The sequence below is a fragment of the Rhinoderma darwinii genome, unplaced genomic scaffold, assembly GCF_050947455.1.
Source record: "Rhinoderma darwinii isolate aRhiDar2 unplaced genomic scaffold, aRhiDar2.hap1 Scaffold_2095, whole genome shotgun sequence".
NCBI classification, from domain to species: domain Eukaryota; kingdom Metazoa; phylum Chordata; class Amphibia; order Anura; family Rhinodermatidae; genus Rhinoderma; species Rhinoderma darwinii.
Genome location: NW_027462437.1, coordinates 35,725 through 62,426, shown reverse-complemented (window position 1 = coordinate 62,426; position 26,702 = coordinate 35,725). Strand labels below are relative to the sequence as shown.

The window sequence follows — 26,702 nt, the reverse complement described above, 5'->3', positions numbered from 1 at the left end:
TTACTGATCAGAGCCGGAATTACAATGTTGAGGTCCTCACTACCGGTGTCGATGTTCCTGCACCTTGTAAGCCGCAGGCCTAAAGGAGACTGTGCCCTACCAGAGCGAACGGCGGGGCGTAACTGGCTCCCTGCTCCACCATAGTATTTACCTGTATCTGCCTTCTGTGGACGCGGATACACATGAACGTGGCGGGACACAGGACGCCTCTATTTAGTTACCTGCAACCAAAAATGGTCTGGGTGTCACTTGCTTATTAGCCTCTTAAAGGCTGTGTACACCTCTGTAGGCAATATTTTCTATACATATTAATTAACCCCTTCACGACATGGCTATATACTTTCCAACTCCTGATGCCCTGGGCAGGTGTCACATAAATAAATATTGGCAGAATGGAACAGGGTTGTACTTTCCTGTCCGCCGGCTCTCTCCACAAGTGCCGGCACATCTCCCCCTTAGTTTAATCAAACTTATGCCAAACCCCTGCAGATAGCACCTCATCCCCTGTAGATAGCGCCACTGAAGCTCCCTCTAGGAGCGGAATCATTTGCCAGAGCGTTACCGTCAACTTGGCTGGAAATTGTGCTTCTAGAGGGAGCCCCTGACGTCTCTGTCCATATATGGACAGTGATGTCAGGGACTCCTCTGGGAGTGGAATCCATGGCCTATTTTTGACCTGTTTAAGAGAACCATTTCTCAAATCTGACGTGTTACTTTAAGGGTATGTGCACACGGGGCTGATAAGATGCAGATTTTCTGCAAAGTATTTAATTGCGAGAAAATCTGCAGCGTATTACAGTAGTAGCAATGAGGGTGAGATTTTAACAAATCTCATCTACACGTCGCGCCAAAAATGAGTTTTGGACGTTCCGCCGTGTTTACGCCATGTGGAGACGTATCAGAAGTGGGAATAAGATTTTACTTATCCAAGACATTGTGAGATTGTTTTTTCAGAACACGTTGTACTTTATATTAGAGGTAAATTTAGCTCCATACATTCTGTGTTACAGTTACTAAGGATGAAGAAAGACACAAGTCCATCAAGACCAACCTATAATCCGACCGTGTTGATCCAGAGGAAGATAAAACCCCATGAGGTGGATGACAATTGTCTAATTAGGGGAAAACTCCTCCCCGACTCCAAATCTGGAAATCAGAATAAATCCCTGGATCACCGTCCCATCTCCAGAATCTAGTGCCCAGAACTTGTAATATTAAAGAGAACCTCCGATTATACGGACATTATATAGGAAACTATTATACTGCCGGAGTGTGCCGATAATCGTCTTTCTACATGACTTGTATTACCAGGTTTACTTCTGACTACAGCACGACTGCCCATAGTCCTCGCTGCCGGCTGCCCATAACTCTGCATTAGGAGACAGCGCGTCCTGCCCGTCTTCATGGCTCCTGTATCCAGAACGGCCGCCAGCGCTGTACAATGTAATGTGACCTGTAATGCAGAATTATGAGCAGCCGGCAGCACGAAACACAGGGATCTAATGTGATGTAAAAGGAGCCGAAATTGTGGAGCTCCTACATTACATGTCATTGTACACACGTGTATATGTGCTGCACATGACGGTATTAAGGCCTCAACATGACCGCCAGTCCAGCCTGTGCCCACAGTAATGCCAATATATATCTGTCTCTTCTCACCTTGTGATGTGCGCGGCCGGTAGTCCTCCATCATGACCTCCTCGTACAGATCCTTGTGTCCTTCTAGATACTCCCACTCCTCCATGGAGAGATAGACAGTGACGTCCTGACACCTTATAGGAACCTGACACACACAATGATACAGTCATTACCCAGACACCTCCAGTGCTGTTACTGTAGAATTTCCCAGCATTCCCAGCAGTGTCACCTCTCCAGTCAGCAGCTCCGTCATCTTGCAGATCAGTTCTAAGATCTTCTTCTCATGTATCCGGGAGTGAGGGGGAGGCTCTGTGATGGGACTACTGCTCCATCCTCCTGACTCATGGATGATGGGAGTCGTACAGTCACCCGATGTCTTCTTCACTATTGTGTACTCCTGTGTATGGAGAGAGACACTTAGAGAACTGAACACAGTATTCCCCCCTCAGTAGAAAGAGGGAGATTGTGACCCCGCTGTATAGACCTCTAGTGACCGCACATCTGTAATACTGGAGACCTCTCCTACAAAAAGACATTGAGAAAATAGAACGAGGCCAAAACTAAAAAGGAAATAATATTGGGGGGACTAGATGGACCATGTGCTCTCCTCCTGCCGTCATCTCCTATGTTTCTATATAGATGTCATCCTGATCCTCCTGGTTCCTGGTCATTCTCATTGCTCTACAACATTACTATTGCTGCATTGGTGACATGACACATAACTGACCATATCGGTGGCTGATCTGCAGCTTCTTGACGTCACTTGGAAGGTCTGGACGTTGTTATACAGGACACTGGATTCTTCCTATTATGTATTGTCCCTTCCCTATGTGGGACTTGTTCTATAATGTAGAAAAGTTTACCTCTCCGCTCAACAGGTAGATGATCTCCAAGGTGAAGTCTAATATTCTTCTGCTCATCTCATTCCTGTCCTTGTCCATCCTTGGTGGGTCATTCAGCAGAAGGAACGTTGTGGAGGAGAAGATGAGAAAACTGGAGGAACTGGAGGATCTAGTACTGCAGATGTCTTTATGAAGAAAGGAGAAGATGGAAATCATACAGGGGACATCATGTGTGACATACAGAACCTCACTTATTGATCATTGAGAGAAACATCTTCTCAGAGCCGTCACCACATGGAATAAAGGGGTATTCCCAACACGGACATTTCTCCCCAGGAGATGCCAGGAATGTCTGATAGATGCGGCTCCACCTCTGGGTGGCCTTGTTAGGCGGTTCCCGTAACTCCTATAGAAGAGAATGTAGAGACACAATCTGCTCAGGTCCTCCTGCTATATAATCTGCTGCCAACAGATCAGACGGGTGGTCAATGTGACAGATGCCCTTTATGAATGAATACACCCCTAATATAAGTTTTTACAGATATTAGAAGTTACCTCAGAGATCCTGGATCTTCAGAGACATCTAAAATTCTTAATTATTATAGTATTCCCCTTTTCCTTGTAGATTATTTTACCGGATAGTAACTTTATTCACATCTGAAAGACAGATACTAACCATGGTTAATGGGAACCGGCGGTCACGTGTGAATGTGCAGAAGGTCCCGCCAGTCCTGCGAGCATGTGCGGAAGGTCCCGCCAGTCCTGCGAGCATGTGCGGAAGGTCCCGCCAGACCAGTGTGGAGGAGCGGAAGGTCCCGCCAGACCAGTGGGCAGGCGCGGAAGGTCCCGCCAGACCAGCGGGCAGGCGCGGAAGGTCCCGCCAGACCAGCGGGCAGGCGCGGAAGGTCCCGCCAGACCAGTGCGCAGGCGCGGAAGGTCCCGCCAGACCAGTGCGCAGGCGCAGAAGGTCCCGCCAGACCAGTGCGCAGGCGCGGAAGGTCACGCCAGACCAGTGTGCAGGCGCGGAAGGTCCCGCCAGACCAGTGTGCAGGCGCGGAAGGTCCCGCCAGACCAGTGTGCAGGCGCGGAAGGTCCCGCCAGACCAGTGTGCAGGCGCGGAAGTTGCCGCCAGTCCAGTGCGCAGGAGCAGAAGATCCCGCCAGACCAGTGTGCATGCGCAGAACGTCCCACCAATACAGTGTGTATGTCCTGGTAGTTTAGTGTGAGGAAGCAGCATGTATTGTGCTGGGTGTGCAGGATCTCTGCATCATCTTATCACTTAGCAGTCACATCTTACACACAGACTTCTGTAAAGCGTGACCTGTCCTCCATCGTCTACATTACTTGGTGCTTTTCCTTTTAAACCTGTTCCCCCACTTCTTCATTATTCTGTGCTCCTTCTAGACCTGTCCTCTGCTTCTACATTACTCTGTGCTCCTCTTTCTAGACCTGTCCTCTGCTTCTACATTACTCTGTGCTCCTCCTTCTAGACCTGTCCTCTGCTTCTACATTACTCTGTGCTCCTCCTTCTAGACCTGTCCTCTGCTTCTACATTACTCTGTGCTCCTCCTTCTAGACCTGTCCTCTGCTTCTACATTACTCTGTGCTCCTCCTTCTAGACCTGTCCTCTGCTTCTACATTGCTCTGTGCTCCTCCTTCTAGACCTGTCCTCTGCTTCTACATTACTCTGTGCTCCTTCTTCTAGACCTGTCCTCTGCTTCTACATTACTCTGTGCTCCTCCTTCTTCTAGACCTGTCCTCTGCTTCTACATTACTCTGTGCTCCTCCTTCTAGACCTGTCCTCTGCTTCTACATTACTCTGTGCTCCTCCTTCTAGACCTGTCCTCTGCTTCTACATTACTCTGTGCTCCTCCTTCTAGACCTGTCCTCTGCTTCTACATTACTGTGTGCTCCTCCTTCTAGACCTGTCCTCTGCTTCTACATTACTCTGTGCTCCTCCTTCTTCTAGACCTGTCCTCTGCTTCTACATTACTCTGTGCTCCTCCTTTTAGACCTGTCCTCTGCTTCTACATTACTCTGTGCTCCTCCTTCTAGACCTGTCCTCTGCTTCTACATTACTCTGTGCTCCTCCTTCTAGACCTGTCCTCTGCTTCTACATTACTCTGTGCCTCTCCTTCTAGACCTGTCCTCTGCTTCTACATTACTCTGTGCTCCTCCTTCTAGACCTGTCCTCTGCTTCTACATTACTCTGTGCCTCTCCTTCTAGACCTGTCCTCTGCTTCTACATTACTCTGTGCTCCTCCTTCTAGACCGGTCCTCTGCTTCTACATTACTCTGTGCCTCTCCTTCTAGACCTGTCCTCTGCTTCTACATTACTCTGTGCTCCTCCTTCTAGACCTGTCCTCTGCTTCTACATTACTCTGTGCTCCTCCTTCTTCTAGACCTGTCCTCTGCTTCTACATTACTCTGTGCTCCTCCTTCTTCTAGACCTGTCCTCTGCTTCTACATTACTCTGTGCTCCTCCTTCTAGACCTGTCCACCACCTTCGGCACAGTCGATCACACCCTCCTGATACAAATTCTCTAGTCCCTTGACATCACAGACTTGGCCCTCTCCTGGATCTCCTCATACCTTACCAACTAAAGATTTACTATCGCTCCCTTATGGGTCTCAGTGTTCTGGATCCCTTACTCTTCTCCATCTAAATCTTTGGTCAAATTTACCTCTGGTCTTGATGTTACCTCCCTGCTATCTAGAGTGTCTAACAGTTATCTCCTCTTTCACCTCCCACTTCCTTAAGATTAACATGGAGAAAACGGAATCATCTTTTCCCCATTTCACTCAACCCCCTTACCAGAACTATCAAATCACAGTTAATGGCTCCACACATTTCCCGGTCTCACAGGTCCGCTGCATTGGGATAACCCTTAATTTCAAATAGCACAGCCTAAGCGCTTACCACTTCTTGCTGTCTCCACCTCAAAAACCTCTTGAAGTCAGTCTTTCCTCGAACAGACAAACATGCTAGTATATATGTCCTCATCATCTACTGTCTAGACTACTCCAACACCCTTCTCTGTGGCTTCCCATCTAACACTATTGCACCCCTCCTACCCATTCTCAACTCTGCTGCAAGGGTAAATCTACCACTCCCCTCATTCCACCTCTGCGGTCACTGGCCACCCATTACCTACTAAATTAAGTTATACATATTAAAAATGACATGCAAGGCTGTCAACAAACCATCCCCTCCATACATCTCTGCCCTAATCTCCTGATACCTCCCCACACATAATCTCCGGTCCTCACAAGACCTTCTTTGTTCTCATTTTATCTGTTCCTCACATCATCATCTAGATTTCTCCCGTGCTTCCCCTAGTAGTCTACGAGGGCAGGGTCTCTCTCCCTCTGGACCAGTCTGTCATTCATTAATGTTTGTCTCTTCTTATGTACTTAACCCCTTGGACACGCAGCCAATTCAAATTTTTCCTCCCTCCTTCCAAAAGCCAGAACTTTTTTGTTTTTCCGTTGGCATAGCCGTATGAGAACATGTCTTGTGCTGGACGTGAAGTAATTTTAAAAGGGGTTTTCCACGATCAGACAACGGATGACCTCCACTGGATAGGTCATCAGTATATGATGGTGGGGGTCCGACACCCGGACCCCGAACAGATCAGCTGCTCCGGCTGCCGGATGTTTTGAACGGTATGCAGTAGTTGGAGCCGGAAGCAAATGGCTCCGACCACTGCACAGCGGCCGTTCTGCAGAACTAAATGCTCTGCTCCTATTCACTTTAACACAGCAGCACGACCGCTCTATTCCGTGACCGGAGCATCTGCTTTCAGCATGGACTTCTGGTGCCCGGAGGCAGCTGGAGCAGATGATCGGTGCGGAGTCCGGGTGTCGGACCCCCACAGATCATATACTGATGACCTATCTGGTGAAGGTCATCAGTTGTCCGATCGTGGAAAACCCCTTTATTGTCCCCTATAATGTGCTGGGAAAGAGGAAACAATTGTGGGCTGGAATAGAGGAAAACGCAGTGAATCCTATTGATTTTTAGGTTTAGTTTTTGCGGCGTTCACCATGCGGTGAAAATGACTTGTTACCTTTATTCTCCGGGTCAATACGATTACGACGACACCAAATTTTGAGATTTATCTTCGACAAGTAAAGAAAAATTTGTTCAAAAAAGAAAACCGTTTTGCGTCGCTATTTTGTGAGACAGAACGTTTTATATTTCCGGTGATTGCGCGGTGAGAGGAGTTTTATATTTCTGATGATTGCGCGGTGTGAGGGGTTTATATTTCCGGTGATTGCACGGTGTGAGGGGTTTTATATTTCCGGTGATTGCGCGGTGTTAGGGGTTTTATATTTCCGGTGATTGCGCGGTGTGGGGGTTTTATATTTCCGGTGATTGCGCGGTGTGAGGGGTTTATATTTCCGGTGATTGCGCGGTGTGAGGAGTTTTATATTTCCGGTGATTGCACGGTGTGAGGGGTTTTATATTTCCGGTGATTGCGCGGTGTTAGGGGTTTTATATTTCCGGTGATTGTGCAGTGTGAGGAGGTTTATATTTCCTGTGATTGCGGGGTGTGAGGGGTTTATATTTCCGGTGATTGCGCGGTGTGACGGGTTTATATTTCCGGTGATTGCGCGGTGTGAGGGGTTTTATATTTCCGGTGATTGCGCGGTGAGGGGTTTATATTTCCGGTGATTGCGCGGTGAGAGGAGTTTTATATTTCCGGTGATTGCGCGGTGTGAGGTGTTTTATATTTCCGGTGATTGCGCGGTGTGAGGGGTTTATATTTCCGGTGATTCCGCGGTGTGTGGGGGGTTTATATTTCCGGTGATTCCGCGGTGTGTGGGGGGTTTATATTTCCGGTGATTGTGCGGTGTGAGGAGTTTTATATTTCCGGTGATTGCGCGGTGTGAGGGGTTTATGTTTCCGGTGATTCCGCGGTGTGTGGGGGGTTTATATTTCCGGTGATTGCGCTGTGTGTGGGGGGGTTTTATATTTCCAGTGATTGCGCGGTGTGCGGGGGGTTTTATATTTTCGGTGATTGCGCGGTGTGAGGGGTTTATATTTCCGGTGATTGCGCGGTGTGGGGGGGGGTTTATATTTCCGGTGATTGCGCGGTGTGAGGGCTTTTATATTTCCGATGATTGTGCGATTTGGGGGGGGGTTTATATTTCCGGTGATTGCGCGGTGTGAGGGGTTTTATATTTCCGGTGATTGCGCGGCGTGAGGGGTTTATATTTCCGGTGATTGCGCGGTGTGAGGGGTTTATATTTCCTGTGATTGCGCGGTGTGAGGGGGTTTTATATTTCCGGTGATTGCGCGGTGTGAGGGGGTTTTATATTTCCTGTGAGTGCGCGGTGTGAGGGGTTTTATATTTCCGGAGATTGCGCGGTGTGGGGGGATTATATTTCCGGTGATTGCGCGGTGTGAGGGCTTTTATATTTCCGGTGATTGCGCGATGTGGGGGGGGGGGTTTATATTTCCGGTGATTGCGCGGTGTGAAGGGTTTATATTTCCGGTGATTGCACGGTGTCGGGGGGGGTTTATATTTCCGGTGATTGCGTGGTGTGAGGGGTTTATATCTCCGGTGATTGCGCGGTGTGAGGGGTTTATATTTCCGGTGATTGCGCGGTGTGAGGGGTTTTATATTTCCGGTGATTGTGCGGTGTGAGGGGGTTTATATTTCCGGTGATTGCGCGGTGTGAGGGGTTTATATTTCCGGTGATTGCGCGGTGTGAGGGGTTTATATTTCCTGTGATTGCACGGTGTGAGGGGTTTTATATTTCCGGTGATTGCGCAGTGTGAGGGGTTTTATATTTCCGGTGATTGCGCGGTGTGAGGGGTTTTATATTTCCGGTGATTGCGCGGTGTGAGGGGTTTTATATTTCCGGTGATTGCGCGGTGTGGTGTGAGGGGTTTTATATTTCCGGTGATTGTGCGGTGTGAGGGGTTTTATATTTCTGGTGATTGCGCGGTGTGAGGGGTTTATATTTCCGGTGATTGCGCGGTGTGAAGGGGTTTTATATTTCCGGTGATTGCGTGGTGTGAGGGGTTTTATATTTCCGGTGATTGCGTGGTGTGAGAGGTTTATATTTCCGGTGATTGCGCGGTGTGAGGGGTTTATATTTCCGGTGATTGCGCGGTGTGGGGGAGGGTTTTATATTTCCGGTGATTGCGCGGTGTGAGGGGTTTTATATTTCGGGTGATTGCGCGGTGTGAGGGGTTTTATATTTCCGGTGATTGCGCGGTGTGAGGGGTTTATATTTCCGGTGATTGCGCGGTGTGGGGGGTTTTATATTTCCGGTGATTGTGCGGTGTGACGGGTTTTATATTTCCGGTGATTGCGCGGTGTGGGGGGTTTTATATTTCGGGTTATTGCGCGGTGTGAGGGGTTTATATTTCCGGTGATTGCGCGGTGTGAGGGGTTTTATATTTCCGGCGATTGCGCGGTGTGAGGGGTTTTATATTTCCGGTGATTGCGCGGTGTGTGTGGTTTTATATTTCCGGTGATTGCGTGGTGTGGGGGGGTTTATATTTCCGGTGATTGCGCGGTGTGAGGGGGGGTTTATATTTCCGGTGATTGCGCGGTGTGAGGGCTTTATATTTCCGGTGACTGCGCGGTGTAAGGGGGGGTTTATATTTCCTGTGATTGCGCGGTGTGAGGGGTTTATATTTCCGGCGATTGCGCGGTGTGAGGGGGGGTTTATATTTCCGGTGATTGCGCGGTGTGAGGGGTTTATATTTCCGGTGATTGCGCTGTGTGGGGGGTTTTATATCTCCGGTGATTGCACGGTGTGAGGGGTTTTATATTTCCGGTGATTGCGCGGTGTGGGGAGGGGTTTTATATTTCCGGTGATTGCGCGGTGTGAGGGGGTTTTATATTTCCGGTGATTGCGCGGTGTGAGGGCTTTTATATTTCCGGTGATTGCGCGATGTGGGGGGGGGTTTATATTTTCCGGTGATTGCGCGGTGTGAAGGGTTTATATTTCCGGTGATTGCGCGGTGTGAGGGGTTTTATATTTCCGGTGATTGCGCGGTGTGAGGGGTTTTATATTTCCGGTGATTGCGCGGTGTGTGGGGTTTTATATTTCCGGTGATTGCGCGGTGTGAGGGGGTTTTATATTTCCGGTGATTGCGCGGTGTGAGGGGTTTATATTCCCGGTGATTGCGCGGTGTGAGGGGTTTATATTTCCGGTGATTGCGCGGTGTGAGGGGTTTATATTTCCGGTGATTGCGCGGTGTGAGGGGTTTTATATTTCCGGTGATTGCGCGGTGTGGGGGGGTTTTATATTTCCGGTGATTGCGCAGTGTGAGGGGTTTTATATTTCCGGTGATTGCGCGGTGTGAGGGGTTTTATATTTCCGGTGATTGCGCGGTGTGAGGGGGTTTTAGATTTCCGGTGTTTGCACAGTGTGGGGGGGTTTTGCTCCCTGTAGATATTACCACACACACACACACACACACACACACACACACTGCTCCCTGTAGATATTACCACACACATTGCCCCCTGTAGATATTACCACACACACTGCTCCCTGTAGATATTACCACACACTGCTCCCTGTAGATATTACCACACACTGCTCCCTGTAGATATTACCACACACTGCTCCCTGTAGATATTACCACACACTGCTCCCTGTAGATATTACCACACACACTGCTCCCTGTAGATATTACCACTCACAGCCCCCCCTGTAGATATTACCACACACACTGCTCCCTGTAGATATTACCACACACTGCTCCCTGTAGATATTACCACACACACTGCTCCCTGTAGATATTACCACACACACTGCTCCCTGTAGATATTACCACACACACTGCTCCCTGTAGATATTACCACACACACTGCTCCCTGTAGATACCACACACACAGCCCCCCTGTAGATATTACCACACACTGCTCCCTGTAGATATTACCACACACACTGCTCCCTGTAGATATTACCACACACACTGCACCCTGTATATATTACCACACACACTGCTCCCTGTATATATTACCACACACTGCTCCCTGTAGATATTACCACACACACTGCTCCCTGTATATATTACCACACACTGCTCCCTGTACATATTACCACACACACTGCTCCCTGTAGATATTACCACACACTGCTCCCTGTAGATATTACCACACACACTGCTCCCTGTACATATTACCACACACTGCTCCCTATAGATATTACCACACACTGCTCCCTGTAGATATTACCACACACTGCTCCCTGTATATATTACCACACACACTGCTCCCTGTAGATATTACCACACACACTGCTCCCTGTAGATATTACCACACACACTGCTCCCTGTAGATACCACACACACAGCCCCCCTGTAGATATTACCACACACTGCTCCCTGTAGATATTACCACACACACTGCTCCCTGTAGATATTACCACACACTGCTCCCTGTAGATATTACCACACACTGCTCCCTGTAGATATTACCACACACACTGCTCCCTGTAGATATTACCACACACTGCTCCCTGTAGATATTACCACACACACACTGCTCCCTGTAGATATTACCACACACACTGCTCCCTGTAGATATTACCACACACACTGCTCCCTGTAGATATTACCACACTGCTCCCTGTAGATATTACCACACACGCTGCTCCCTGTACATATTACCACACACACACTGCTCCCTGTAGATATTACCACACACTGCTCTCTGTAGATATTACCACACACGCTGCTCCCTGTAGATATTACCACACACGCTGCTCCCTGTACATATTACCACACCCTGCTCTCTGTAGATATTACCACACACACTGCTCCCTGTAGATATTACCACACACACTGCTCCCTGTAGATATTACCACACACTGCTCCCTGTAGATATTACCACACACTGCTCCCTGTAGATATTACCACATACACTGCTCCCTGTAGATATTACCACACACGCTGCTCCCTGTACATATTACCACACACACACTGCTCCCTGTAGATATTACCACATACTGCTCCCTGTAGATATTACCACACACACACTGCTCCCTGTAGATATTACCACACACACTGCTCCCTGTAGATATTACCACACACTGCTCCCTGTAGATATTACCACACACGCTGCTCCCTGTAGATATTACCACACACGCTGCTCCCTGTACATATTACCACACCCTGCTCTCTGTAGATATTACCACACACACTGCTCCCTGTAGATATTACCACACACACTGCTCCCTGTAGATATTACCACACACTGCTCCCTGTAGATATTACCACACACTGCTCCCTGTAGATATTACCACATACACTGCTCCCTGTAGATATTACCACACACGCTGCTCCCTGTACATATTACCACACACACACTGCTCCCTGTAGATATTACCACATACTGCTCCCTGTAGATATTACCACACACACACTGCTCCCTGTAGATATTACCACACACACTGCTCCCTGTAGATATTACCACACACACTGCTCCCTGTAGATATTACCACACTGCTCCCTGTAGATATTACCACACACGCTGCTCCCTGTACATATTACCACACACACACTGCTCCCTGTAGATATTACCACACACTGCTCTCTGTAGATATTACCACACACGCTGCTCCCTGTAGATATTACCACACACGCTGCTCCCTGTACATATTACCACACCCTGCTCTCTGTAGATATTACCACACACACTGCTCCCTGTAGATATTACCACACACACTGCTCCCTGTAGATATTACCACACACTGCTCCCTGTAGATATTACCACACACTGCTCCCTGTAGATATTACCACATACACTGCTCCCTGTAGATATTACCACACACGCTGCTCCCTGTACATATTACCACACACACACTGCTCCCTGTAGATATTACCACATACTGCTCCCTGTAGATATTACCACACACACACTGCTCCCTGTAGATATTACCACACACACTGCTCCCTGTAGATATTACCACACACTGCTCCCTGTAGATATTACCACACACACTGCTCCCTGTAGATATTACCACACACACTGCTCCCTGTAGATATTACCACACACTGCTCCCTGTAGATATTACCACACACACTGCTCCCTGTAGATATTACCACACACTGCTCCCTGTAGATATTACCACACACTGCTCCCTGTAGATATTACCACACACACTGCTCCCTGTAGATATTACCACACACACTGCTCCCTGTAGATATTACCACACACACTGCTCCCTGTAGATATTACCACACACACTGCTCCCTGTAGATATTACCACACACACACTGCTCCCTGTAGATATTACCACACACACTGCCCCCTGTAGATATTGCCACACACACTGCTCCCTGTAGATATTACCACACACACTGCTCCCTGTAGATATTACCACACACACTGCTCCCTGTAGATATTACTACACACTGCTCCCTGTAGATATTACCACACACACTGCTCCCTGTAGATATTACCACACACACTGCTCCCTGTAGATATTACCACACACACTGCTCCCTGTAGATATTACCACACACACTGCTCCCTGTAGATATTACCACACACACACTGCTCCCTGTAGATATTACCACACACACTGCCCCCTGTAGATATTACCACACACTGCTCCCTGTAGATATTACCACACACACTGCTCCCTGTAGATATTACCACACACACTGCTCCCTGTAGATATTACCACACACTGCTCACTGTAGATATTACCACACACACTGCTCCCTGTAGATATTACCACACACTGCTCCCTGTAGATATTACCACACACACTGCTCCCTGTGGATATTACCACACACTGCCCCCTGTATATATTACCACACACACTGCTCCCTGTAGATATTACCACACACACTGCTCCCTGTAGATATTACCACACACACTGCTCCCTGTAGATATTACCACACACACTGCTCCCTGTAGATATTACCACACACTGTTCCCTGTAGATATTACCACACACACACACTGCTCGCTGTAGATATTACCACACACACTGCTCCCTGTAGATATTACCACACACTGCTCCCTGTAGATATTACCACACACTGTTCCCTGTAGATATTACCACACACACACACACTGCTCGCTGTAGATATTACCACACACACACTGCTCCCTGTAGATATTACCACACACACACTGCTCCCTGTATATATTACCACACACGCTGCTCCCTGTAGATATTACCACACACGCTGCTCCCTGTAGATATTACCACACACTGCTGCCTGTGGATATTACCACACACTGCTCCCTGTAGATATTACCACACACACTGCTCCCTGTAGATATTACCACACACTGCTCCCTGTAGATATTACCACACACACTGCTCCCTGTAGATATTACCACACACACTGCTCCCTGTAGATATTACCACACACTGCTCCCTGTAGCTATTACAACACACACTGCTCCCTGTAGATATTACCACACACTGCTCCCTGTACATATTACCACACACTGCTCCCTGTAGATATTACCACACACTGCTCCCTGTAGATATTACCACACACACTGCTCCCTGTACATATTACAACACACTGCTCCCTGTAGATATTACCACACACTGCTCCCTGTAGATATTACCATACACTGCTCCCTGTAGCTATTACCACACACACTGCTCGCTGTACATATTACCACACACTGCTCCCTGTAGATATTACCACACACACTGCTCCCTGTAGATATTACCACACACTGCTCCCTGTAGATATTACCACACACTGCTCCCTGTAGATATTACCACACACTGCTCCCTGTAGATATTACCACACACACTGCTCCCTGTAGATATTACCACACACACTGCTCCCTGTAGATATTACCACACACACTGCTCCCTGTAGATATTACCACACACACTGCTCCCTGTAGATATTACCACACACACACTGCTCCCTGTAGATATTACCACACACACTGCCCCCTGTAGATATTACCACACACACTGCTCCCTGTAGATATTACCACACACACTGCTCCCTGTAGATATTACCACACACACTGCTCCCTGTAGATATTACTACACACTGCTCCCTGTAGATATTACCACACACACTGCTCCCTGTAGATATTACCACACACACAGCTCCCTGTAGATATTACCACACACACTGCTCCCTGTAGATATTACCACACACACTGCTCCCTGTAGATATTACCACACACACTGCTCCCTGTAGATATTACCACACACACACTGCTCCCTGTAGATATTACCACACACACTGCCCCCTGTAGATATTACCACACACTGCTCCCTGTAGATATTACCACACACACTGCTCCCTGTAGATATTACCACACACACTGCTCCCTGTAGATATTACCACACACTGCTCGCTGTAGATATTACCACACACACTGCTCCCTGTAGATATTACCACACACTGCTCCCTGTAGATATTACCACACACTGCCCCCTGTATATATTACCACACACACTGCTCCCTGTAGATATTACCACACACGCTGCTCCCTGTAGATATTACCACACACACTGCTCCCTGTAGATATTACCACACACACTGCTCCCTGTAGATATTACCACACACTGTTCCCTGTAGATATTACCACACACACACACTGCTCGCTGTAGATATTACCACACACACTGCTCCCTGTAGATATTACCACACACACTGCTCCCTGTAGATATTACCACACACTGCTCCCTGTAGATATTACCACACACACCTCCCTGTATATATTACCACAGACACACTGCTCCCTGTAGATATTACCACATACACACTGCTCCCTGTAGATATTACCACACACTGCTCCCTGTATATATTACCACACACACTGCTCCCTGTAGATATTACCACACACACTGCTCCCTGTAGATATTACCACACACTGCTCCCTGTATATATTACCACACACACTGCTCCCTGTAGATATTACCACACACTGCTCCCTGTAGATATTACCACACACACTGCTCGCTGCACATATTACCACACACTGCTCCCTGTAGATATTACCACACACACTGCTCCCTGTAAATATTACCACACACACTGCACCCTGTAGATATTACCACACACACACTGCTCCCTGTATATATTACCACACACACTGCCCCCTGTAGATATTACCACACACACTGCTCCCTGTAGATATTACCACACACACTGCTCCCTGTAGATATTACCACACACACTGCTCCCTGTAGATATTAAAACACACACTGCTCCCTGTAGATATTACCACACACTGCTCCCTGTAGATATTACCACACACACCTCCCTGTATATATTACCACAGACACACTGCTCCCTGTAGATATTACCACATACACACTGCTCCCTGTAGATATTACCACACACTGCTCCCTGTATATATTACCACACACACTGCTCCCTGTAGATATTACCACACACACTGCTCCCTGTAGATATTATCACACACACTGCTCCCTGTAGATATTACCACACACACTGCTCCCTGTAGATATTACCACACACTGCTCCCTGTAGATATTACCACACACGCTGCTCCCTGTAGATATTACCACACACTGCTGCCTGTAGATATTACCACACACTGCTCCCTGTAGCTATTACCACACACACTGCTCCCTGTAGATATTACCACACACTGCTCCCTGTACATATTACCACACACTGCTCCCTGTAGATATTACCACACACTGCTCCCTGTAGATATTACCACACACACTGCTCCCTGTAGATATTACCACACACACTGCTCCCTGTAGATATTACCACACACACTGCTCCCTGTACATATTCCAATACACTGCTCCCTGTAGATATTACCACACACTGCTCCCTGTAGATATTACCATACACTGCTCCCTGTAGATATTACCACACACACTGCTCGCTGCACATATTACCACACACTGCTCCCTGTAGATATTACCACACACACTGCTCCCTGTAAATATTACCACACACACTGCACCCTGTAGATATTACCACACACACACTGCTCCCTGTATATATTACCACACACACTGCCCCCTGTAGATATTACCACACACACTGCTCCCTGTAGATATTACCACACACACTGCTCCCTGTAGATATTACCACACACACTGCTCCCTGTAGATATTACCACACACACTGCTCCCTGTAGATATTACCACACACTGCTCCCTGTAGATATTACCACACACACACACTGCTCCCTGTATATATTACCACACACACTGCTCCCTGTAGATATTACCACACACGCTGCTCCCTGTAGATATTACCACACACTGCTCCCTGTAGATATTACCACACACTGCTCCCTGTAGATATTACCACACACACTGCTCCCTGTAGATATTACCACACACTGCTCCCTGTAGATATTACCACACACACTGCCCCTTGTAGATATTACCACACACACTGCTCCCTGTAGATATTACCACACACACTGCTCCCTGTAGATATTACCACACACACTGCTCCCTGTAGATATTACTACACACTGCTCCCTGTAGATATTACCACACACACTGCTCCCTGTAAATATTACCACACACTGCTCCCTGTAGATATTACCACACACACTGCTCCCTGTAGATATTACCACACACACTGCTCCCTGTAGGTATTACTACACACTGCTCCCTGTAGATATTACCACACACACACACTGCTCCCTGTAGATATTACCACACACTGCTCCCTGTAGATATTACCACACACACTGCTCCCTGTATATATTACCACACACACTGCTATATTACCACACACACTGCTCCCTGTAGATATTACCACACACACTGCTCCCTGTAGATATTACCACACACACTGCTCCCTGTAAATATTACCACACACTGCTCCCTGTAGATATTACCACACACACACTGCACCCTGTAGATATTACCACACACACTGCCCCCTGTAGATATTACCACACACACTGCCCCCTGTAGATATTACCACACACACTGCTCCCTGTAGATATTACCACACACACTGCTCCCTGTAGATATTACTACACACTTCTCCCTGTAGATATTACCACACACTGCTCCCTGTAGATATTACCACACACTGCTCCCTGTAGATATTACCACACACACTGCTCCCTGTAGATATTACCACACACTGCTCCCTGTAGATATTACCACACACACACACTGCTCCCTGTATATATTACCACACACGCTGCTCCCTGTAGATATTACCACACACTGCTCCCTGTAGATATTACCACACACTGCTCCCTGTAGCTATTACCACACACACGCTGCTCCCTGTAGATATTACCACACACTGCTCCCTGTAGATATTACCACACACTGCTCCCTGTAGATATTACCACACACTGCTCCCTGTAGATATTACCACACACTGCTCCCTGTAGATATTACCACACACACTGCTCCCTGTACATATTACCACACACTGCTCCCTGTAGATATTACCACACACTGCTCCCTGTAGATATTACCATACACTGCTCCCTGTAGATATTACCACACACATTGCTCGCTGTACATATTACCACACACTGCTCCCTGTAGATATTACCACACACACTGCTCCCTGTAAATATTACCACACACTGCTCCCTGTAGATATTACCACACACACTGCTCCCTGTAGATATTACCACACACACACTGCTCCCTGTAGATATTACCACACACACTGCCCCCTGTAGATATTACCACACACACTGCTCCCTGTAGATATTACCACACACACTGCTCCCTGTAGATATTACCACACACACTGCTCCCTGTAGATATTACCACACACACTGCTCCCTGTAGATATTACCACACACACTGCTCTCTGTAGATATTACCACACACACTGCTCCCTGTAGATATTACCACACACTGCTCCCTGTAGATATTACCACACACTGCCCCCTGTATATATTACCACACACACTGCTCCCTGTAGATATTACCACACACGCTGCTCCCTGTAGATATTACCACACACACTGCTCCCTGTAGATATTACCACACACACTGCTCCCTGTAGATATTACCACACACTGTTCCCTGTAGATATTACCACACACACACACTGCTCGCTGTAGATATTACCACACACACTGCTCCCTGTAGATATTACCACACACACTGCTCCCTGTAGATATTACCACACACTGCTCCCTGTAGATATTACCACACACACCTCCCTGTATATATTACCACAGACACACTGCTCCCTGTAGATATTACCACATACACACTGCTCCCTGTAGATATTACCACACACTGCTCCCTGTATATATTACCACACACACTGCTCCCTGTAGATATTACCACACACACTGCTCCCTGTAGATATTACCACACTGCTCCCTGTATATATTACCACACACACTGCTCCCTGTAGATATTACCACACACACTGCTCCCTGTAGATATTACCACACACTGCTCCCTGTAGATATTACCACACACACCTCCCTGTATATATTACCACAGACACAGCCCCCCTGTAGATATTACCACACACACTGCTCCCTGTAGATATTACCACACACTGCTCCCTGTAGATATTACCACACACACTGCTCCCTGTAGATATTACCACACACTGTTCCCTGTAGATATTACCACACACACTGCTCCCTGTAGATATTACCACATACACACTGCTCCCTGTAGATATTACCACACACTGCTCCCTGTATATATTACCACACACACTGCTCCCTGTAGATATTACCACACACACTGCTCCCTGTAGATATTATCACACACACTGCTCCCTGTAGATATTACCACACACACTGCTCCCTGTAGATATTACCACACACTGCTCCCTGTAGATATTACCACACACGCTGCTCCCTGTAGATATTACCACACACTGCTGCCTGTAGATATTACCACACACTGCTCCCTGTAGCTATTACCACACACACTGCTCCCTGTAGATATTACCACACACTGCTCCCTGTACATATTACCACACACTGCTCCCTGTAGATATTACCACACACTGCTCCCTGTAGATATTACCACACACACTGCTCCCTGTAGATATTACCACACACACTGCTCCCTGTAGATATTACCACACACACTGCTCCCTGTACATATTCCAATACACTGCTCCCTGTAGATATTACCACACACTGCTCCCTGTAGATATTACCATACACTGCTCCCTGTAGATATTACCACACACACTGCTCGCTGCACATATTACCACACACTGCTCCCTGTAGATATTACCACACACACTGCTCCCTGTAAATATTACCACACACACTGCACCCTGTAGATATTACCACACACACACTGCTCCCTGTATATATTACCACACACACTGCCCCCTGTAGATATTACCACATACACTGCTCCCTGTAGATATTACCACACACACTGCTCCCTGTAGATATTACCACACACACTGCTCCCTGTAGATATTACCACACACACTGCTCCCTGTAGATATTACCACACACTGCTCCCTGTAGATATTACCACACACACACACTGCTCCCTGTATATATTACCACACACACTGCTCCCTGTAGATATTACCACACACGCTGCTCCCTGTAGATATTACCACACACTGCTCCCTGTAGATATTACCACACACACTGCTCCCTGTAGATATTACCACACACTGCTCCCTGTAGATATTACCACACACACTGCCCCTTGTAGATATTACCACACACACTGCTCCCTGTAGATATTACCACACACACTGCTCCCTGTAGATATTACCACACACACTGCTCCCTGTAGATATTACTACACACTGCTCCCTGTAGATATTACCACACACACTGCTCCCTGTAAATATTACCACACACTGCTCCCTGTAGATATTACCACACACACTGCTCCCTGTAGATATTACCACACACACTGCTCCCTGTAGGTATTACTACACACTGCTCCCTGTAGATATTACCACACACTGCTCCCTGTAGATATTACCACACACTGCTCCCTGTAGATATTACCACACACACTGCTCCCTGTAGATATTACCACACACTGCCCCCTGTAGATATTACCACACACTGCTCCCTGTAGATATTACCACACACACTGCTCCCTGTAGATATTACCACACACACTGCTCCCTGTAGATATTACCACACACACTGCTCCCTGTAGATATTACCACACACACTGCTCCCTGTAGATATTACCACACTGCTCCCTGTAGATATTACCACACACACTGCTCTCTGTAGATATTACCACACACACTGCTCTCTGTAGATATTACCACACACACTGCTCCCTGTAGATATTACCACACTGCTCCCTGTAGATATTACCACACACACTGCTCTCTGTAGATATTACCACACACACTGCTCCCTGTATATATTACCACAGACCCTGCTCCCTGTAGATATTACCACACACACTGCTCCCTGTAGATATTACCACACACACTGCTCCCTGTAGATATTACCACACACACTGCTCCCTGTAGATATTACCACACACACTGCTCCCTGTAGATAATGCCACACACTGCTCCCTGTAGATATTACCACACACACTGCTCCCTGTATATATTACCACACACACTGCTCCCTGTACATATTACCACACACTGCTCCCTGTAGATATTACCACACACTGCTCCCTGTAGATATTACCACACACACACACTGCTCCCTGTGCATATTACCACACACAGCCCACTATAGATAGGGCCACACACAGCCCCCCCTGTAGATATTACCACACACTGCTCCCTGTAGATATTACCACACACACACACTGCTCCCTGTAGATATTACCACACACACTGCTCCCTGTAGATATTACCACACACACACTGCTCCCTGTATATATTACCACACACACTGCTCCCTGTACATATTACCACACACACTGCTCCCTGTAGATATTACCACACACACACTGCTCCCTGTAGATATTACCACACACACTGCCCCCTGTAGATATTACCACACACTGCTCCCTGTAGATATTACCACACACACTGCTCCCTGTAGATATTACCACACACACTGCTCCCTGTAGATATTACCACACACTGCTCGCTGTAGATATTACCACACACACTGCTCCCTGTAGATATTACCACACACTGCTCCCTGTAGATATTACCACACACTGCCCCCTGTATATATTACCACACACACTGCTCCCTGTAGATATTACCACACACGCTGCTCCCTGTAGATATTACCACACACACTGCTCCCTGTAGATATTACCACACACACTGCTCCCTGTAGATATTACCACACACTGTTCCCTGTAGATATTACCACACACACACACTGCTCGCTGTAGATATTACCACACACACTGCTCCCTGTAGATATTACCACACACACTGCTCCCTGTAGATATTACCACACACTGCTCCCTGTAGATATTACCACACACACCTCCCTGTATATATTACCACAGACACACTGCTCCCTGTAGATATTACCACATACACACTGCTCCCTGTAGATATTACCACACACTGCTCCCTGTATATATTACCACACACACTGCTCCCTGTAGATATTACCACACACACTGCTCCCTGTAGATATTACCACACACTGCTCCCTGTATATATTACCACACACACTGCTCCCTGTAGATATTACCACACACACTGCTCCCTGTAGATATTACCACACACTGCTCCCTGTAGATATTACCACACACACCTCCCTGTATATATTACCACAGACACACTGCTCCCTGTAGATATTACCACATACACACTGCTCCCTGTAGATATTACCACACACTGCTCCCTGTATATATTACCACACACACTGCTCCCTGTAGATATTACCACACACACTGCTCCCTGTAGATATTATCACACACACTGCTCCCTGTAGATATTACCACACACACTGCTCCCTGTAGATATTACCACACACTGCTCCCTGTAGATATTACCACACACGCTGCTCCCTGTAGATATTACCACACACTGCTGCCTGTAGATATTACCACACACTGCTCCCTGTAGCTATTACCACACACACTGCTCCCTGTAGATATTACCACACACTGCTCCCTGTACATATTACCACACACTGCTCCCTGTAGATATTACCACACACTGCTCCCTGTAGATATTACCACACACACTGCTCCCTGTAGATATTACCACACACACTGCTCCCTGTAGATATTACCACACACACTGCTCCCTGTACATATTCCAATACACTGCTCCCTGTAGATATTACCACACACTGCTCCCTGTAGATATTACCATACACTGCTCCCTGTAGATATTACCACACACACTGCTCGCTGCACATATTACCACACACTGCTCCCTGTAGATATTACCACACACACTGCTCCCTGTAAATATTACCACACACACTGCACCCTGTAGATATTACCACACACACACTGCTCCCTGTATATATTACCACACACACTGCCCCCTGTAGATATTACCACATACACTGCTCCCTGTAGATATTACCACACACACTGCTCCCTGTAGATATTACCACACACACTGCTCCCTGTAGATATTACCACACACACTGCTCCCTGTAGATATTACCACACACTGCTCCCTGTAGATATTACCACACACACACACTGCTCCCTGTATATATTACCACACACACTGCTCCCTGTAGATATTACCACACACGCTGCTCCCTGTAGATATTACCACACACTGCTCCCTGTAGATATTACCACACACTGCTCCCTGTAGATATTACCACACACACTGCTCCCTGTAGATATTACCACACACTGCTCCCTGTAGATATTACCACACACACTGCCCCTTGTAGATATTACCACACACACTGCTCCCTGTAGATATTACCACACACACTGCTCCCTGTAGATATTACCACACACACTGCTCCCTGTAGATATTACTACACACTGCTCCCTGTTGATATTACCACACACACTGCTCCCTGTAAATATTACCACACACTGCTCCCTGTAGATATTACCACACACACTGCTCCCTGTAGATATTACCACACACACTGCTCCCTGTAGGTATTACTACACACTGCTCCCTGTAGATATTACCACACACACACTGCTCCCTGTAGATATTACCACACACTGCTCCCTGTAGATATTACCACACACACTGCTCCCTGTATATATTACCACACACACTGCTATATTACCACACACACTGCTCCCTGTAGATATTACCACACACACTGCTCCCTGTAGATATTACCACACACACTGCTCCCTGTAGATATTACCACACACACTGCTCCCTGTAGAGATTACCACACACTGCTCCCTGTAGATATTACCACACACTGCTCCCTGTAGATATTACCACACTGCTCCCTGTAGATATTACCACACACACTGCTCCCTGTAGATATTACCACACACTGCCCCCTGTAGATATTACCACACACTGCTCCCTGTAGATATTACCACACACACTGCTCCCTGTAGATATTACCACACACACTGCTCCCTGTAGATATTACCACACACACTGCTCCCTGTAGAGATTACCACACACTGCTCCCTGTAGATATTACCACACACTGCTCCCTGTAGATATTACCACACACTGCTCCCTGTAGATATTACCACACACACTGCTCCCTGTAGATATTACCACACACACTGCTCCCTGTAAATATTACCACACACTGCTCCCTGTAGATATTACCACACACACACTGCACCCTGTAGATATTACCACACACACTGCCCCCTGTAGATATTACCACACACACTGCCCCCTGTAGATATTACCACACACACTGCTCCCTGTAGATATTACCACACACACTGCTCCCTGTAGATATTACTACACACTTCTCCCTGTAGATATTACCACACACTGCTCCCTGTAGATATTACCACACACTGCTCCCTGTAGATATTACCACACACACTGCTCCCTGTAGATATTACCACACACTGCTCCCTGTAGATATTACCACACACACACACTGCTCCCTGTATATATTACCACACACGCTGCTCCCTGTAGATATTACCACACACTGCTCCCTGTAGATATTACCACACACTGCTCCCTGTAGCTATTACCACACACACGCTGCTCCCTGTAGATATTACCACACACTGCTCCCTGTAGATATTACCACACACTGCTCCCTGTAGATATTACCACACACTGCTCCCTGTAGATATTACCACACACTGCTCCCTGTAGATATTACCACACACACTGCTCCCTGTACATATTACCATACACACTGCTCCCTGTAGATATTACCACACACTGCTCCCTGTAGATATTACCATACACTGCTCCCTGTAGATATTACCACACACATTGCTCGCTGTACATATTACCACACACTGCTCCCTGTAGATATTACCACACACACTGCTCCCTGTAAATATTACCACACACTGCTCCCTGTAGATATTACCACACACACTGCTCCCTGTAGATATTACCACACACACACTGCTCCCTGTAGATATTACCACACACACTGCCCCCTGTAGATATTACCACATACACTGCTCCCTGTAGATATTACCACACACACTGCTCCCTGTAAATATTACCACACACTGCTCCCTGTAGATATTACCACACACACACTGCACCCTGTAGATATTACCACACACACTGCCCCCTGTAGATATTACCACACACACTGCCCCCTGTAGATATTACCACACACACTGCTCCCTGTAGATATTACCACACACACTGCTCCCTGTAGATATTACTACACACTTCTCCCTGTAGATATTACCACACACTGCTCCCTGTAGATATTACCACACACTGCTCCCTGTAGATATTACCACACACACTGCTCCCTGTAGATATTACCACACACTGCTCCCTGTAGATATTACCACACACACACACTGCTCCCTGTATATATTACCACACACGCTGCTCCCTGTAGATATTACCACACACTGCTCCCTGTAGATATTACCACACACTGCTCCCTGTAGCTATTACCACACACACGCTGCTCCCTGTAGATATTACCACACACTGCTCCCTGTAGATATTACCACACACTGCTCCCTGTAGATATTACCACACACTGCTCCCTGTAGATATTACCACACACTGCTCCCTGTAGATATTACCACACACACTGCTCCCTGTACATATTACCACACACTGCTCCCTGTAGATATTACCACACACTGCTCCCTGTAGATATTACCATACACTGCTCCCTGTAGATATTACCACACACATTGCTCGCTGTACATATTACCACACACTGCTCCCTGTAGATATTACCACACACACTGCTCCCTGTAAATATTACCACACACTGCTCCCTGTAGATATTACCACACACACTGCTCCCTGTAGATATTACCACACACACACTGCTCCCTGTAGATATTACCACACACACTGCCCCCTGTAGATATTACCACACACACTGCTCCCTGTAGATATTACCACACACACTGCTCCCTGTAGATATTACCACACACACTGCTCCCTGTAGATATTACCACACACACTGCTCCCTGTAGATATTACCACACACACTGCTCTCTGTAGATATTACCACACACACTGCTCCCTGTAGATATTACCACACACTGCTCCCTGTAGATATTACCACACACTGCCCCCTGTATATATTACCACACACACTGCTCCCTGTAGATATTACCACACACGCTGCTCCCTGTAGATATTACCACACACACTGCTCCCTGTAGATATTACCACACACACTGCTCCCTGTAGATATTACCACACACTGTTCCCTGTAGATATTACCACACACACACACTGCTCGCTGTAGATATTACCACACACACTGCTCCCTGTAGATATTACCACACACACTGCTCCCTGTAGATATTACCACACACTGCTCCCTGTAGATATTACCACACACACCTCCCTGTATATATTACCACAGACACACTGCTCCCTGTAGATATTACCACATACACACTGCTCCCTGTAGATATTACCACACACTGCTCCCTGTATATATTACCACACACACTGCTCCCTGTAGATATTACCACACACACTGCTCCCTGTAGATATTACCACACACTGCTCCCTGTATATATTACCACACACACTGCTCCCTGTAGATATTACCACACACACTGCTCCCTGTAGATATTACCACACACTGCTCCCTGTAGATATTACCACACACACCTCCCTGTATATATTACCACAGACACACTGCTCCCTGTAGATATTACCACATACACACTGCTCCCTGTAGATATTACCACACACTGCTCCCTGTATATATTACCACACACACTGCTCCCTGTAGATATTACCACACACACTGCTCCCTGTAG

The 26,702-nt window shown here is 47.2% G+C and overlaps 1 protein-coding gene across 1 annotated transcript in view; it reads right to left on the bottom strand.

Moving 5' to 3' along the window:
• Positions 1 to 1,659: 1,659 nt before the first annotated feature.
• LOC142701489 (gastrula zinc finger protein XlCGF66.1-like) overlaps positions 1,660 to 26,702 on the bottom strand; it is a gene marked incomplete at its 3' end in the record, with an annotated part of 55,001 nt that continues 29,958 nt past the window's right edge. Inside the window, exons 2-5 of the mRNA XM_075848145.1 lie at positions 3,036 to 3,137; positions 2,502 to 2,886; positions 1,868 to 2,035; positions 1,660 to 1,783 (exon numbers count right to left, since the gene is read on the bottom strand). Of these exons, the coding sequence (XP_075704260.1) occupies positions 1,660 to 1,783; positions 1,868 to 2,035; positions 2,502 to 2,696 (487 nt within the window). The remainder of the gene's footprint in view (positions 1,784 to 1,867; positions 2,036 to 2,501; positions 2,887 to 3,035; positions 3,138 to 26,702) is intronic.